We start from the raw sequence: 19,151 nt of genomic DNA on the forward strand, positions 1-19,151 counted from the left end.
CACCCTTTTTTCTCCAAACATAACGATGGTCATTATGGCCAAACAGTTAAATTTTGTTTAATTAGACCAGAGGACATTTCTCCCAAAATTAAGATCTTTGTCCCCATGTGCACTTGCAAACGGTAGTCTGGCTTTTTTATGGCGGTTTTGGAGCAGTGGTTTCTTCCTTGCCAAGCAGCCTTTCAGGTTATGTCGATATATTTATATTTTATTATGGATATAGATACGTGCCTACCGGTTTCCTACAGAATCTTCACAAGGTCCTTTGATGCTGTTCTGTGATTGATTTGCACTTTTCGCAACATCTCTATGAGACAGATTGCATCTCCTTCCTGATCGGAATGATGGCTGCGTGGTCCCATGATGTTTATACTTGTCTACTATTGTTTGTACAGATGAAAATGGTACCTTCAGGCATTTGGACATTGCTCCCAAGTATGAACCAGACTTGTGGAGGTCCACAATTTTTTTTCTGAGGTCTTGGCTGATTTCTTTTTATTTTCCCATGCTGTCAAGCAAAGAGGCACTGCGTTTGAAGGTAGGCCTTAAAATACATCCACAGGTACACCTCCAATTCAGTACACCTCATATCAGAAGCTAATTGTCTAATTTTCCAAGATGCTTAAAGGCACAGTTAACTTAGTTTATGTACATTTCTGACCAGCTGGAATTGTGATGTAGTCAAATAAATGTGAAACAATCTGTCTGTAAACAAATGTTGGAAAAATTACTCATGCACAAAGTAGATGTCCCAAATGACTTGCCAAAACTATAGTTTGGTAATATTAAATCTGTGGAGTGGTTAAAAATGTGTTCAACCAATGTGTATGTAAACTGTGATATTACCACAATAAATAACTATGAATTATCCCAAAGTTTAAAAAAGAAGTAAAAATTGTGTTTAAGAATGTACCTACAATGTAAGTATATGGGGCAAGGCATTCCACAGGGTTTAAGAACAGAAATGTGAAGCTTGTATAAGCATTTATTTGAGTTCTTCTGTACAAAAATGTGTTAATGAAAGTGTAAAGTTATCTAAATCATGCTTTTAATGGAACAACATACTTTGAAAATAGTTGCATCACGTTCCTTTCTGGTGTCCTTGAGCATACCGAGCAAAAGTTACTGGGTTTACTGACTATACATGGTCATGGCCAGAGTTGAAACATTGGCAATAAGTTACCGCAGACAAGGTTGGCAAGCAATATCATCACACCAGTCCCAAGTAAACTCATAATGCGTTGTGGCTAAATCTGTAAAAATTAATGTGCTAATGCATACGATTAACATTTGACGCATCATTTTTCTTAATAGCGATTAACGCATTTACCATACTACAGCAAATAATATACTACAGTGATAAAGTGATGGGAAAAGGAGAAATTATGCTATTTGTAGTATAAATCAAGCCAAGATAGAACTTGTGACAGAAATAAAGTATTTTTCAGCCTATGTAAGGCACATTTTAATTAACACAGAAGCACATCAAGTCTTAACTATCACCAAAACACAGAATCAGACATTTAGTCTGCAAGCACTTTTCATGTGAACTTCAAAGCGCTGCTTGACACTGGCGCCAACACCCTGGTGCCAATCATGAACACTGCGTCACAATTGCTGTAACAAAGCAGATAGCTGCAGTCTACCGGCTGATCAATATTGTGGAGGATGACAGTTTAACAGATTTAATGACATTGCAATTAATATGCAACCTATGTGCAGTTTAGTTCTTTAAATTAATCAAGCTCCCACTTAGACTTTCCGAAACGTTTAATGTTACTTAAATTAGTGCATTTCTATCTTTATACTGTAGAAGGCTTTGTTTGGAATATGTAAATAAACCTTATATTGTTATATGTTTTGTTTTTTTTCCTAAGATGTTAATAAATGCATTTTGAAAGGATAAGTACTGTATTTATATATTGCAAATTTCAGCACTTTCAAAATCTGCAATTAATTGCGATTAACTATGAACAATTATGCAATTAATCACAATTACAAATTCTAATAGACTGACAGCACTAGTTGTGGCTATGCTTTAAATCAGTGTGCATTTGTATGTTTATCCCTGTGCAATGTCTCACCCCATATCAATATCGATGACATATAGTAAAAGTCATCTCATCTGACATGAAACTTTCACAACAGAAACAGAAACTTTCACTGTAAGCATTCAACTGCAAAGATGTTACCAAATAAAACACATCATGCATTTAAAGACCCCACGAAATCAAAATTGGCAATTTTGTGGCCTTAAGACAATGTCTGATAGCTTTGAGGCCATCTTTATGCTACTGTACTTAAAGTTGACAAAATAAACGTTTAGCTTATATACTCATTTAAAATGTACAGTCTCTCCGTGGAAAACAGACAAAAATATCGATAAGCCATTTTGAACACACAATTGTTTTTGTACAACAAATACACTCTAGAATGATACCATCCCTCCCAAAAATCCACCAACTTCTGACTAGCTAGAGCAAGTAGTAAATCATAGTTCACAGCTGTTACGTAAACTAAAGCCTTAAATAGTAGATATGTCCATACAGGAAAGAAAACTGGACTCATCAAACCATTTCATGGGACCTTTAAATGAGTTAGTGCGGCTTGTGCAGGTGTTACTGTCACACTGTACTTTTTACAGTCAACATGTCGACATTACATGACAGTGTGTACACATGTCATGTAATATTTGCATGCAAGACCACAAGAGTAGGGTTTGCACATGCATTCTCTCTCTCATCCAGACATCAAACCCACACACACAATAACTGACAGTTCCCACATTTACGTGTATTTTAATGGAATCCGAAATATAACTTCCTGGTGCATATAAAGCAATGTTGTGGTTAACAGAGTGGTGCAACATATCACTGCTTTATTGGATTGTCTTTCCATCTTTATCCAGCAGTACTGTGGAACTATAAAAGCTGAGTGTGTGTTCTTGTGATACATTTTATTCAAATGACTAATGACTAAGACTTGAGTGTGGGGGTTGTGGGCAGTAAAGAGATGACTCTGCTTTAATGATTCCAGGGTGAATTTAGTGAAAATCACATTTCCCAAAACCACTAGAGACTTTGCCCCCAACAAAAGAACAAACAAGAACTATGAATAGGAATGTGCGTGTGTCTATCTCTCTTTGTATACATGTACTGAATTTCCGAGTAAAGAGACATGTTTGTTTTAAATTGTTTCGTGAAAAACAGGATAGCCATGTAAATGATTCTTTTATAAACATCTCAATGACATGTCAAATAATTTTTTGGCGACTACTTTTCACTGATTCACTGTAGTCATTTTATTCAGAATTTAATTATCAGAAAGTCTATAATGTATAATCACTATAGAAATATTAATGACTTTTTAAGATTCAATACATTTCCAAGAGATTTGTCTCTGTTAAAAAGCTCTGTGTTGATAAAGAAACTTTTTGTGTCCTGTCTAACACTGCCTCTCTATTAATTTCTTCTCTGGATAATTATTTTATTGTTGTTGTGAGTGTTATGCCTTAGATTTAAGTCCTTCACATCTGTTTTTAGTTTCCACTGTTATGTTTCACTCAGTGGACTCAAACCCTACAGAAATTAAGCTTTCTAAAGTTATCAAAGTGAAGAGAGAAGCATCACTGTCTCTCATGCCTTCAAAACTAGTAGTCTCCAGGGACATGTTGTCATGGTTACAGTGTCCAGCTCTTCTAGAGTCTGAACTCTATGGCTAACACTCTCCTTTTTTATTTCCAATTAAAGCACCAGCAGCAAAATTATCCAAAAAGAACTCAAAGAAGACTGAAAAAGCCAAAAATATGACCTATTATAGAGATATTTAGTGTGTTACCTCCGTGCTAGTCTGGTTTTGGTTCTGATTCTGTTGCTGTGATTGAGTCTCATTCTCCTGCCCTCTAATATCCAGTGAATCCATGCTGGATGCAGAGACAGAATTGATGCTTGACCTGGATGAATGACCGATGGAACGCACTTCCTGGTCGATGACCGCACCCACTGATCCTGTGCGGCGGTGATGCGAGTTAGAAGGCGGGTGAGACAGAGTTGCAGAGGAATATGAGGAGGAAGATGGTGAGGAAGACTCAGATGTCTGCCTCGCCGCCTCGTCCATACTCAAAGATGCCTTCTCAAGCTGAGCTGTAATGTCATCCAAGGAGAAGTTGGAGGCCATAGGGCATGATTGGCTGCTGCCACCCCGTACAGTGGAGGCAGGAGAAGCACGGGTGCTGCTGCTGGTGCTCCCCCCGCTGCTGCCCCCTCCGGTGTGTTTGGTGCTGGCCGAGCGGCCCGTGGGCCTCTGTCTGGATTTGGTATCTGAAGTCTTGCCCGAGGGTTTGCTGATGGTGCAGAGCTCTTGTTCTATCGAACAAAGGTCAGCCATGAGTGCGTCCAGGTCCACTGTCTCACCCTGGTTAATGGCTTCTATATGGATAGAAAGAGGAAAGATAAATGTGTAACCGTAAAGTGTAAAAATAAAGACAGATGTACAGATGGCTTAAATAAAAACAAAGTTACTGAACATAAACCACACTAAACCATGTATAAACACCAATCATATCAGAAACATCTGAAGAGGCCATTATCTGTGCCTGTAGTCTAACCATTGATGTTGTACATAGAGAAACGGTACGAGAAATTAGCAAGGTTTGTCTCTTGTCTGAGAGGAGCTTTCTGCACTTTCTCAGGACGACCATCATCCAAACTCTACAATAGAGACAAAAAGAAAGACAGAGAGAGAGAGAAAGCAAGAATAAGGTGAAATTAGATGAGACAGCTAAATGATACAATACAATGTATTAAAATGCAAATATTTGAATCAAAAGCCATTCTGAAATAAATTCAGCCCTTGTGGAATCCTCTGTAAAAAGGAATACTTGCTCAATACAATATAAATCACAATATCACATTGAGTGACCCTATTTTAACCCTTTAAGCTCGGTTGGGCCCGCCAAAAAATTTGCAAAACATAAACAACAGTCTTGACCAACTAGGCATCGTTTGAAAACTTAGAAGCTCTATTTACAATGTATGTAAGCATTATGAACAAAAGTGCTTTGAAATTTGCATACAAATCAGAAGAGTTCCGTTTTGATCATTTATTTTAAAAAAGTGCACTGTACACATTATTGCAATCAGTAAAAACATAAAACTATTCAAATAGCTATGTGCCATATATTGTTAGAAAGCTCTCAAAGAGTAGAATTAAAGCAAAAGTATAGCGAGTAATAGCTAAGAATATTTCTTAGACAATTATGTTGGTGTTGCTTATATGCAGAGTTTTCGCTGAAGAATAAACAGAACATCAAATATCATATACCATTACATAGAGGAGGTGATTATCTTTCTAACGATACAAGGTAATCGGATGCAAAGATCATTCGATAATCCACACAAAGCACAATGTTACACATGGCCACCAGGAGATGGTGCCATGTAAATGATGCAGACTCATTGATTCAAAATTTACTCATTCTGTGAAATCTCAGTACTAAAATCATGTCTCCATGTATGCATACAGTCATTGTTGTCTTTGAATGTGTAATAGGTTTTTTATGTACAATTATTAGGTTTTATTTTGTTTGGAGAGGCTTTTGGACACAAACACATTTTTGGACACCATGATCAATATTTTTGTAATGCTATAAAGTTTGATTGCTTATCATATCAACACTCAGAAACAGCTAACATAGTGTTTTGGAGCTACCTTATTTACACCATGAGATTATATATATATATATATATATATATATATATATATATATATATATATATATATATCAAATAATAGAAAAAAGTAAATTGTGATTTTTCAGCAGTTTCTTAGGCTGAGAGTCTCATAATCTATATCATTAAAATTTGTAAAATGTATTTTTTACAATGTTACAAACCACTTGACCTATCCTTGTTTTTTTTTTTTTGTTATACGTCTTTAATTTTGGGTATCCCACTGAACCAGGAAATCTTTAAAAACACCATCAGAGCTTAAAGTGTTAACTAGATATCCATTGTTTTGTTTTAATGACAAATAGAGTACTGAATTGATTATTAATTATTGTTTATTTCTGCTTATAGCATAGACAATAATAACCTAATAATAATTATACTATAACAATAAAAACAATGTGCATTATGAATATGTTATAATTATTCATGAAATTTGTCAGGAGACCTAATTATTAACCCTTAAATGCATAGGAATTTCACCAAACAGTCTTCCATATTCCGGTCTTCAGAGACCTGGCACGTGCAACTGTCACAAATGGATCTACAAAATGCCCAGATAGAGTCAAATTTTCTAAATATTTTCAAGACAATTAGAAAATAATAGAATAAAATATACTACCTTTAAAAATAAATTGTATAATATTTATGTGTGCATAGTGCTTGATTTTTAAAAAAGGGGGATGGTGTCGCCTTTTTTTATTATTATTGAATACATGAGCATAAACAACTTATAATTCATTTCATTTAAAAAAATAAATATGAATTTTTGAGTACAAAATATCAAGAAATTCAGGATAACACCACATTAACCAAATGTGCCTTTTCATAAAAATGTAAAAATACATTGTGGCAGAGGGGGCGTGGTCAAGCGCCAGTCGGGGAGAGGAAGTGGTAAGGGCGCTTGCACCTGAGCTAAATCATGTCTAACACCTGTCTCTAATTCCAGTGAGCATGGGGACAGCGGCATAAAAGCAGCCACAGAACCTCCAGACCGTCAGAGAGAGATCGTTAGCGGACATGTCCGTCATGTGTGTGTTTATGTTTGTGCTTTTGTTTTGAGTTTAATTAAATTATTATTTATATTGACAAGCCGGTTCTCGCCTCCTCCTTGCTCATCGTAACCCCCTTACACTGGTGCCGAAGCCCGGGAAGGAGGAGGCGAGAACCGGCTCAAGCGCCCTTACCGCTTCCTCTCCCCAACGGGCGCTTGACCACGCCCCTGCTGCCACATACATATATATTTTTAAACATCTTCCTTTCTACGTCCATTGACCATTTCCATTTTCTCCCATTCATTTGAATAAAAGTGGCCCATCTGTACTAAATAGCCTCAGTACCAATGTTTATCTCGGCAAACTAAATACGGACAAAACATTATTTTACTGTGTTTTATAGTTTTTAAGGTCAACATAACCAATAAGCTGGTTACATCCAAAGATTTTGATTTGGTGGACAAAAGCATTTTAAAATATGAACCATATTTTTCATACAATTATTTCACTGTTTCTTTTTTAAAGAAATAACAATAAATATTATTCTGCACTAGTCATGCCAACAATTTATTTTCAAGAATGTCAGCTTTTAATGAGACTGACTTTTTTTTTGTTTCTGTCTCTGGTCACCACATCACATTTTTACTGTAAAACCCAGAAAAATAGCAATATGACTTAAACTCAGCAATTGAAAAATGTTTATCATAGAAGAGGTGTATTCAAGTAAATGGTTTGTGTGAATTGCATTTATTTTTAATTTAATAGATCAGGAAAAAAATTAGCATCACCTCAATGACCCTTAGGACACATGACCATAATATACACATATTACCCTCTGTAATTGTATTTTCTGATTAACTTTGTTAAAGTTTTTTTTTTCCTGGTTCACCCACTGCAGACACGCATTTTTTCTACTCCAATCTACTACTTGACCATGTTTGTAAGTGCGTGAAACATTTGAAAACGTGTAGCGTACGTTTCATGTGAACACTAGGAAGGGCAAGTCAACCCATCGCAAACTCCGACATACCTGTTTTACAGTGTTTTCAGAAAACTGGCATAATTTTTTGCAGTGGAGAGAGAGCTTGCATGCTCAAGGTTGCCAGATTGCGTGACTAAAGTGTCACCCTGATGGCATATATCCAAACTGTACAAGCGTCAATATCTAATTGGGGGGATTACATCTATGGAAATTTGGCAACCTCATAAATGTTGAAATCTAATTCTGACTGGCTAATCGCTCTTATTTAAATTCTTTTATTTATTAAACGTATTAAAATTAAATATTAAATATTTTACTTGCATGATAGTTTTTTTTGATAGTTAGTTTTAAGTAATACAATTAAAGGAGGGAAGGTGGTTTTACAAAGGGGAGGTTTTTTGGTATTTCTTGCAACAAGGGGGATGCCATCCCCTCGCATTCCCCCTCAACTCAAGCCCTGTGTGTACACGCATATGGGATGCTGATAATTCACTATTGTTGTACAGAAAATCAACAAGATATAATATGTATTAGTATAAATATAGTACTAATTTTCTCTTGTAACAAACAAAGAAATAGATATCCTGTGATAGTAAACTTATATATGAAATAATCATAAAAAATATAAAGTGCAAAAAAAAAACCACACTATTCCAAACCTAGGGTCTCAAATGACCCTATACACTTTTGGTACTTAAGCCATTATGAATTCCTTTTTTAAGAGGTGTGGGCACAACTCCAAAAAAGAAAAAGTTACAGGGGTTTGAATGTGGTTCCAGGTCACTAGTGAACCAAGATATACATTTAAGCGTTAAAGAGCCAATTACCGGTTATGCAGAAAATTTTGAATTGTACAAATATTGGTCAACCAGATTTTTTTTTAAACAGGATTTAGCAGTAACCAATGTATTACATGTTCATGATGCATGTATGCGAGTGCATTTCAGTGATTGTGTCAAGCACACCTGTGTGAGTTTGTCCAATTCTCCTAACCAGGCACCAAACATCTTGTCCAGATCCTGATCTTCTTTATCGCTGTCTTCTTCAGCAGCATGTTCCAGCTCATCATCTGATACCTGCTCCATATCTGCTGTAATGCACACACAAACACACACCCTCAGTGCTCATGATACAGTAATCAAAGTACGACTCAACAAATGTGCTGTGTTCACATCAACACAGTGCCTGATGTCTAAATATACAGAACATTACAGAAATTTCACCTTGCTGACAAAACACACCAATACTTTAAAAAGCAACTTGTCAGGTTTGTTGGGTCTTATTACGGTCAATTACACAGAGTGTCATCTGAACGGTGACATACGTCACAGGTCATCAAGATGGCTAATTCAGTTTATGTCATCCATTGTGTGATATTAATTTCTCTGTTTCTCCCTTGTCTCCCATCACCATGGCAACTTTTGAATCTCTCTTTAAATGAAGTGATGACCTGTGATATGACACCTTCCAAGCACCATTTGACAGCACAGTACATTTAGACAACATCTGCCAGTTTACCATTGTAATTGATACACCCATTTATTCATTATCTGTGTGTATGCAGTCCTGTGTTAATATGCATGCACTGTAAATCAAGGTTGTTTTCTGAGAGGGTGTGATGTGGTTGTTATGGTAACCTCTGCTCAGTCTCAAAGACTGGCATAGTTGCTATGGAAACCCTTTCTAGATCTCCCACCATCAGTTTAACCCCCCCACAATAATTGCTATGGCAACCCCTGCTGTATCTCAGAAGCCTGATGTGGGTCCTAAATAATTTCTGTTGAAAAAAAATTGTTATTATGTTATTAATAAGTTATTAAAGTCATTACTTTCCATACAGCATTCAGCAGTGTTACTCACAGTTCAACAAAACAATGCACAAGCCAATCCAATTTCTGGACCAAAATCAACATTTGTTCAAATTTAAGTCAATTAAATAAATTTTTTGTGTGTAATGCTGTACAGAGGCAACACTGTAATAAAGGGAGTGTCAGGTGTATAGGTAATGACTTCAATAGAACAGAAGTGTGGGGGTGTAAGGCGAGGGTTGCCCTCTACAGGACAGTAAAGTAACAACACATGTTCTGCCAAAACTGTGGATAAACCAAAAACAGAAGATATGAGTCAGCATGTTAGTATTTATAAGGCCGTTTCAGGCTGAGTCAAGGTTGGGCGATAAATGGATGAAAGAGAGGGAACAAAAGTAGGCAACATTACAATATTATATAAATATCTAGGTCACAATACAAAAAACTTAAAACATATTCTTGGTTTGAGAATATCTACTTATTCAAATACTGCAAAATTTGGAAATATATATATATATGGAGTTTACATCTAATACATACACTTTATGCTGCCAGTTCTTCATAAAGCACATTAAGGAGAGACTCTGGTAACCTGTTTTTTCTTCTTCTCCATCAATCACGGCATTTAAAGGGAACCTGAAAGCAGAGAAAATCCCCTGGGAATTCTGAACTCTCCTTAGCCCTGCTGACCCCATTCTCTTTGATCCAGCAGGGGTTTGTTTTTGTTTGAGTGGTAATATATGAACCAGGTTTGAAAGCGGATGAAGTTCTCTTTTAAAATGTTTCTAGAGAAGATTTTGAAGACAAAAGTTCAAACTGCAGCTATTGCAGTCCGATCTAGAATTGCAGATGACTAAAAGCAAGATGAATATTGAACAGTCATGCATCACTTTTGAAGCTCTCCGAACCATGGAAAGTAATTTCTTTGTCCATTGTGCGTTTTAACCGATTTGTACTGTGCCCACATGGTTTTATTGATTTATTGAACCTGTACTGTTGTGCGCTGGATGCATATACTGACAAGTTTGGTGAAACTCCGCCTTTGAAATTGAACCAGTCTCAATTGCCGATTGGCCTTTGTTTGGCCCAAGGGTAATTGGCCATTGGTCCTGAGAAAGCCCTGAGGAGGCACGATGAAGCCCTAGCACTAGCACACCCTTATTTGGCCCGATAGTGGAAACAAGGCTATTGTCTGAGGCACTTAGTAGCAAATTAACTGGTACTAACTGGTTAATTAATTGGTACTTATTGCTGTTGAACACATATTTCAACTGGTAAAAATGTATTGCGAACACACACTTCCAATTACACTTCTGTGCAATTAATTGAATGGTTCAATTATTGTGGCAATCAATTATTAAAGAAAAACCCAACCCTAAATGGCACATAAAAACAACAAAACTGTGGTTGATTGCTTTACATGTTTGACAGACAGACCTTTCCTGTTTAGATAGGCCATTTTTGGTGAGAAAAGATGCAATGTGGACCAGACTTTATGCCTAAAGACAAAAGTCTGGCTACACAAGACTAAGATTTTTTTCTGAACTTTGGGTTTGGATAGTCCTGGTGCCACTATTTTCTTACAACACAACCCTGCTGACATCAGTGGGAGATGCCAAGCTGGAATGTTTTAAGCATTACTATTATGGGCTGGTTTCATGCAGCATTTTCACTGGATTTGCATGTGCATTGTTTGAGTCAGTCAGTCTCCCAACCAATCAGACATGCTTTCACAGGTTCAGTGAAACTATATGTCATATGTGGTTTAATTCAGACGTTTTGATCAAGCCACACTGCCTTCAGTCCAGCAGGATGGTAATGATAACTTCAGTCACTCAAAGGAGAACAGCGATGGTTCTGCTTAATCAGTCAAGCCCAAAGTGGATAAATAAAGAGAGAGAGAGAGAGAGAGAAAGAGAATAGGAGAGAACAATATGGCATAAAGGAGATATTGAAGAATTATGGAAAGAGTGATAGCAGAGATTGAAAATTGGTGGAGACAGAGAGAAATTAGAGAGGTGTGTTGACTTGGCTCCCTGTTGCTTAACAGCTGCTGATTTTCAACTAAGCTCTGCTGATCTATCTCTCTCTCTCTCTCTCTCTCTCTCTCTCACACACACACACACATACACACGGTTGATGATACAAAACATAGACAAAGACTAGGTACATGAATGGACGAATGTATTTCTTGGTCGAAACAGCCATGGTATAAGTGTAAACACATTTGTTTGTTTGAATGTAATTAAGTGATACAATTGGATGTGTCAAAATATTGGATATGCTGCCACTTTATACTACAAAACCATGTGTGTAAATGAGTGAAAATGATAGATTGAGAGACATACAGAGGGAGGAAAGAACAGAGGGATAGACAGGAAATGTCCATCATGTGCAGAATTCTTCATTTCCCCCGCGAGCAATTTGGTCAAGGCTCTCCCACCCTCCAGCAGCTGTTCTCTGTGACACACACTCGCTCACAAACACACTCTCCCCTTCTCCATATGCAAGTACAGTCTCACACACAGAGACCCAAAAGGGACCGTTCCCACCAAATGTGTTGTTGGTTCCATCTGCACTGTTTTTCAATTGTTCTCCTATGTAAACATGCACTAGATCATGGGGTATTAAATTCAAGTTCCAAGAGGTCCGGTCTTCCATCAAAGGTCCAGATAATAATATGTAGCTTACACGACATATGGCTATGAAATTACATAATATACAGCATATTTTTTAATAGTTTACATAACTTGCCATGCTAGCAGCAACAGTACTTTGTAAAGAAATACAAAATAAATCCGAAACAGTCAAAATAGTCTCTTCAAATTTGGGCAGGGGTGAGGACATTGGGGCAGAGAGACATTAGTGGGGGGAGACAAATTAGTGGGGTCTGAGGGATCATCTACCAAAGGATTAAAATATTTAATCAAGACTTCATCAGTCGAGGGCACTTGGATATGAATATTAAAAAGAACAAGAGTTCATTTTGAAGCTCATGACATCAGTCCAGTTTCAGTGTTTAAATATTTTTACATTCAGAATATATAGTATGTGTGGGACATAGGAGGCCTTTTGATGGATAAATAACACTGTATGGGGGGTTCAGGGGTGTCCCCTGAGAGAAAATGTAAGTCTGAATTGACCATTTTTATATTTTCCTTAAAGTGAAAATCTACAAACAAACAATTTACATAACAGTGAATCATTAAAATACTGTTTTCTTATTTTAAGTGTAAATAGGCTTTCTTTGCCATGCATGCCATGATGACATCTCTGATTAATTTTCACAAAATTAGAACAAAAATCAGTTGAACCGTCTGAATCACATCCAGACAGATGCTTCATTTTTGTTTTCTACAGTGTTTAAGCAAAAGGTGTCAGTAACTGTAGCAGGGTCTCCGCTACTATTGTTAAAATAACTGAACCTGCAACTACGTACAGTATATCAGGCTTTATACGCGCCTCATGTCTATAACAGGGAGAGAGTCAACGCGAGGAAAGCAGGAATAAGTGCATACCATTGGACACGCTATTCTCGCTCCGGGCACGTATACATGTATGCTTACACAATCACTTAGCCAGGTCTCAGATAACTAGCACAAAGATTTAGATCTCGGTATGAATTGAACTGTCCTTTGGTCCAGATCCAGACCGAAGTCCGAATATTGAGTACCCATGCACTAGATGGATGTCTTTGTGCCGTGTAAACACAGGAGACGATGACGTCATGGTCCTTGTCAGACAAAACCCAACCTGACTGGTTGACCGGGCCACGATGTCACCGGAGAGTGCACCGTGGTAACACACACAAAAGGGGGAACACAAAACACAGAGGCCGGCCAATACGGCCACAGTCCTGTCAGGATGAACCACAACCTGACAAAGTGACCGGACCGTAACAACTTTTAACTTCCTGACCACACAAACACACACACACTCTACAAGCACAAGTGTGCATAACTACATGAGCTTAGTCACAAACACAAAAGAGGCATGCATGCTAAAGATATTAATCAGCGCTACCCAAACACAAGACAAATGGTAAAACACAACACACAGCCTACTGAGTGCTGTATATGCATATGGGTGTCTGTATCCTTTCCAGTAGCTCTTGAGTGTTTTGAATATACACAGTATGATGCTAAAACATCAAAGCTGACTGATGTCAGGACAGAGAGCCCAAACAACCTCCTCCCTGTGGACATGTCAGCAGTAACAAACCTCAACCTGCTCTGGTGAATCTCACAAAGCCTGTCAAGAACATGTCATTTCACCACAAAAACAAAAAAAGTAAAAATGAGGAGAAGAAATATACATGTAAATATATACTGTATAAATATATTCTATATATCTATACAGTATATACAAAAAAAAAGTAAGTATTCACAGCACTTCACGTTTTCACATTTTGTTATGTTACAGCATTATTCCAAAATTGATTAAATTAATTATTTTCCACAAAATTCTACAAACAATACCCCATAATGACAACATGAAAGAAGTTTGTTTGAAATCTTTGCAAATGTATTAAAATATTTTTTTTTTTTATAAACAAAAAAAAAAAAAAAAGAAAAAAAATCACATGTACATAAGTATTCACAGCCTTTGCCATGACACTCAAAATTGACCTCAGGTGCATCCTGTTTCCACTGATCATCTTTGAGTGTTTCTACAACTTGATTGGTGTCCACCTGTGGTAAATTCAGTTGATTGGACATGATTTGGAAAGGCACACACCTGTCTATATAAGGTTCCACAGTTAACAGTGCATGTCAGAGCACAAACCAAGCAATGAAGTCCAAGGAATTGTCTGTAGATCTCAGAGACAGGATTATATCGAGGCACAGATCTGGGGAAAGGTACAGAAATATTTCTGCAGCATTGAAGGTCCCAATGAGCACAGCAGCCTCCATCATCTGTAAATGGAAGATTGGAACCACCAGGACTCTTCCAAGAGCAGGCTGCCTGTCCAAACTGAGCGATCGGGGGAGAAGGGCCTTAGTCAGGGAGGTGACCAAGAACCAGATGGTCACTCTGACAGAGCTCCAGCGTTTCTCTGTGGAGAGAGGAGAACATTCCAGAAGAACAACCATCTCTGCAGCACTCCACCAATCAGGCCTGTATGGTAGAGTGGCCAGACGAAAGCCACTCCTCAGTAAAAGGCTCATGACAGCCCACCTGGAGTTTGCCAAAAGGCACCTGAAGGACTCTCATACCATGAGAAGCAAAATTCTCTAGTCTGATGAAACAAAGATTGAACAATTTGGCCTGAATAGCAAGCATCATGTCTGGAGGAAACCAGGCACTGCTCATCACATGGCCAATACCATCCCTACAGTGAAGCATGGTGGTGGCTGCATCATGCTGTGGGGATGTTTTTCAGCGGCAGGAACTGGGAGACCAGTCAGGATTGAGGGAAAGATGACTGCAGCAATGTACAGAGACATCCTTGATGAAAACCTGTTCCCGAGCACTCTGGACCTCAGACTGGGGCGAGGGTTCATCTTCCAACAGGACAACAACCCTAAGCACACAGACAAGATGACAAAGGAGTGGCTATGGGACAACTCTGTGAATGTTCTTGAGTGGAGAGATCTGAAAATGGCTGTGCACCGACGCTCCCCATCCAACATGACAGAGCTTGAGAGGTCCTGCAAAGAAGAATGGGAGAAACTGCCCAAAAATAGGTATGCCAAGCTTGTAGCATCATACACAAAAAGACTTGAGGCTGTAATTGGTGCCAATGGTGCTTCAACAAAGTATTGAGCAAAGGCTGTGAATACTTATGTACATGTGATTTTCTTCGTTTTTTATTTTTTTATAAATTTGCAAAGATTTCAAGCAAACTCCTTTCACGTCGTCATTATGGGGTACTGTTTGTAGAATTTTTAGGAAAATAATGAATTTAATCAAGGCTGTAACAACAAAATGTGGAAAAAGTGAAGCGCTGTGAATACTTTCAAGTTCATTTAACAAACCAAATAGATTTCAGCAGTGTTTGATATAATGGCATGTGATTTTCTAGTACAAAATTAGCAATTTAGCATGATTACTATAAGGACAAGTTGTTGGAATGATGGCTGCTGGAAATTGGGCCTGTCTAGATTTTATCAAAATTACTTTTTTCAAATAGCGATGGTGCTGTTTTTGTACATCAGTAATGTCCTGACTATACTTTGTGATCAGCTATCAGTAAAGTTAACCACAGTCGCTATTCTGGATCCCAAAATGCTATTCTGGAACCCATGGCAAATTAGCATACTGGGTTGGCCTGCAAATTGATGGCATGACTGAATAGTGCCATTAACAAAAATGGAAGGCAATATAAAATATATTAAACACTGGTGTTGATATTATAAATACAATGACAATCAAAACACAACAATCCTGCACAGATCTGATGTTTTAGGGCGTTTTCACACCTGGCACATTTGGAGCATTTCAGAACCTGATACATTCACTTAAGTTCAAGTAAGCACTCAGATCTGCAACAAAACAGTGGTTCACTTGCAATCCAAGTCAACAGATCACCGAACCAACCATAAACCCTTACCTGATGGATTTTTGAAGGAGAAATCTGTAGGTCAGCATGTCAATAAAATTAATAATAAAAACATGGATAAAGCTTTTTAGACAATTATAGTTTACAAAATAAAATATTATAATATTGAAGTTCACTGGGTTCCAAAAACCGATGATGAATAGTGAGCTGATAGCCTATCACAAAGTTGACAACAGGTACAAAGTGGGAGGTACAATGTGAAGTAGACTATTTCTCTGTTTTTTATTTTTATTATTTGTTTGTGGCTGAAGTTAAAAAGATCCAAGTTTAGTTCCGCAAAGAGTACCCTTTTTATTTGCAGTAGAACATGGGCAAAACATTACCAAATTTTGGTCAAAAGGAATCACTTGCTAGTTTTGTTTTTAATACAAATCATAATCACAATATTTTTCAAAATAATCACAATATCACTTTTTGTCCAAATCCAGCAGCCCTATTGCCATGCTAAAGCAAACCGAACAAGGAAATGCAAAATTTTAAAAGCTTTTAGCTCTCGTTTTATAACCAACCCTAAATCAGACTTTACCAATTCCTCAGCCCTCACATTCTGTTTATTACAAAGTAAAAAGAGACCCGTGCAGAAACAAAGCCAGCTTTACACTTACCCACTTCATGTTTAAAACCAATAATAACAGCTGTTCTAACACAACACTCTTGTAAACACTTAAGTTCACACCAGTCATTATGTAACTTCCTGTCACTGACCTTTGAGCACGTCATATCAAGATATTAAAAGAATGTGTTACTGTATGTTTATACAAATGTCTGATTGTAATCAGTCTGAGTATGGACGGCACTGAATGGATGTTTCATTAAATAGAGGTTAAAGTTTGGGTGAGGAGAGTGCAGGGGGTATTTTTAGTTTTGCTTTCCATCTATCTATTCTTTTAACTCAACCCTCCTGGTACCCTCTGTTTCGGGAAGGGCATGCGAGGAAAAGAGTAGCACAGCACAAAAATCTGGCATCAGAAACAGAATAAAGGACTATTCACAACAATTCCAAATTTTCATAATTCGCCATGGAATAAATGCATGACAAGATTATACATAATATATACCAAAATATTTTACTGCGATAATATTTTATTATTATTATTAATTATGGATGTTAGATTTTTAGTGTTCGGATGCCATACAGATCAATCAGATATCCATTTTTTAATTTATGGAATTACGTACAATTTTGCATTGGGCTAATCTTTGATAGTAAGCACATATTTTATACCTTTTATGTCAGGATCACACTTGGTGTCAACAGGCCTTAAAGGAATAGTTCACCCAAAAATGAAAATGGTGTCATTATTCACTTACCCTGATGACATCCCAGATGTGTATTACTGCCTTTCTTCAGTAGAACACAAATTAAGGTTTTTAGAAGATGGAGCCCTGTCAGGTCCTTACAATGGAAGTACACGAGTGCCAACACTTTGATGGTCCAAAAGTCATATTTAGGCAGCATAAAAGTAATCCATGCAACTCCAGTCAATCAATGAATGTCTTCTGAAGTGAATCAATAGGTTTATGTAAGAAACTAATAATATATAATAATTAAAACGTTTTTAACTTTAAATTAGCACTTCCATCAAGGGCTCTGATGCTGTTTGAAATGGCAGAACTCACGTGACTTTCGTTCTTCTATTGTAAATAAGCACCGCTTCCGAATTCTTGAGTGAAGTCATTGACATGCGTACATAATGCTTGGCGTCAGCTACTGGCAGGAAGCACTTTTTAAAAGTTAATAATGTTTTAATCAGCGATTTATTAATTTGTTAAGTTGCTTAAGAGAGCAAACAGAGTTTGAAGAGCTGGAATATAGACAAAAGGTTACATTAAAGAAGCTCAAAGAAAAGATGGTTTTGATTGAATTTGTTTTGGTCAATGCATAATTTCCATACTTACATTTGTGTTACTACTTAGTTTTGATGAATTTATACTCTTATGTGACAGGGTGGAGGACAGGGCCGGGTCGTGATTATACACACCTGGTACCTTATCAGGCTAATTAAGCCTCTGAGAGGGATAAAGGCCGATTGCAGACGGAGGTGCGATGAGAGAGAGATTGTTTACGGACATGTCAGTCGTGTGTGTGTTTGTCTTTTGTTTAAATTAATCGTTAAAATACTGTTTATATTGCCAAGCCGGTTCTCGCCGCCTCCTTTCCATTGAACTGCGTTACATCTTAATTCTAAAATGTGCATGTAAAAAATAATAAAGAATAGCTAATTGTGACCACACTTAAATAAAACAAATTAAAAGCATAAATTAAGTTCACATATGCTTGCTCTCTGGTCATTTACTGGTATTTGACGTACCCTTAGAGTATTATTATCTTAGGGTTTTCTGAAAGAGTTTGTTACATGTGGACACCGAGGAACTTGAAGCTGCAGACTCTCTCCACCGGTGCTCCATTAATGGTGATGGGGCTGTGTTCTCTGTCTTTCCTCTTGAAGTCCACTACAAGCACCTTGGACTTACTAACATTGAGGGAGAGGTTATGCTCCTGACACCAGCGTGTCAGAGTGTGCACTTCCTCTCTGTCGGCTGTTTCATCATTGTCAGTGATCAGACCTACCACCGTCGTATCGTCAGCAAACTTAATAATGGCATTGGAGCTATGTGTTGCCACATAATCATGTGTGTATAGGGAATACAGGAGTGGGCTGAGAGATGAGGAGATGTTGCTGCCCATTCTAACCTTGTCTACAAACAGCATTCTCACATGTGTTCCTTTTTACCAGATGGGAGAGAGCAGTGTGTATTGTAGATGCAATGGCATCATCAGTGGAGCGGTTGTTGTGGTAGGCAAACTGCAATGGGTCCAAAGAGGTGGGCAGCACAGAGCAGATGTAATCTCTGACTAGCCTCTCAAAGCATTTTGATGGGGGTCAGAGCAACAGGACGCCAGTCATTTAAAAAAGTGGTTATTGATTGCTTTTGTACAGGCACAATGGTGGACGTTTTGAAACATGTGGGGACTACAGAGAGGGACAGGTTGAAAATGTCTGTAAAAACACCAGCCGACACATTAAGAAACATTCCCTGCTCCATTACTTTGTAAATGTTGAGTGTTTATAAGGG

The 19,151-nt window shown here is 37.6% G+C and overlaps 1 protein-coding gene across 1 annotated transcript in view; it reads right to left on the reverse strand.

The window, feature by feature from the left end:
• Nucleotides 1–16,697, reverse strand: part of raph1b (Ras association (RalGDS/AF-6) and pleckstrin homology domains 1b) — a 67,227-nt gene extending 50,530 nt beyond the window's left edge. Inside the window, 4 exon segments of the mRNA XM_052127512.1 lie at nt 3,838–4,427; nt 4,607–4,709; nt 8,669–8,793; nt 16,679–16,697. Of these exon segments, the coding sequence (XP_051983472.1) occupies nt 3,838–4,427; nt 4,607–4,709; nt 8,669–8,788 (813 nt within the window). The 5' untranslated portion in view covers nt 8,789–8,793; nt 16,679–16,697.
• Between the last annotated feature and the right edge of the window lie 2,454 nt (nt 16,698–19,151).

Source organism: Xyrauchen texanus, chromosome 5 (assembly GCF_025860055.1).
Source record: "Xyrauchen texanus isolate HMW12.3.18 chromosome 5, RBS_HiC_50CHRs, whole genome shotgun sequence".
NCBI lineage: Eukaryota > Metazoa > Chordata > Actinopteri > Cypriniformes > Catostomidae > Xyrauchen > Xyrauchen texanus.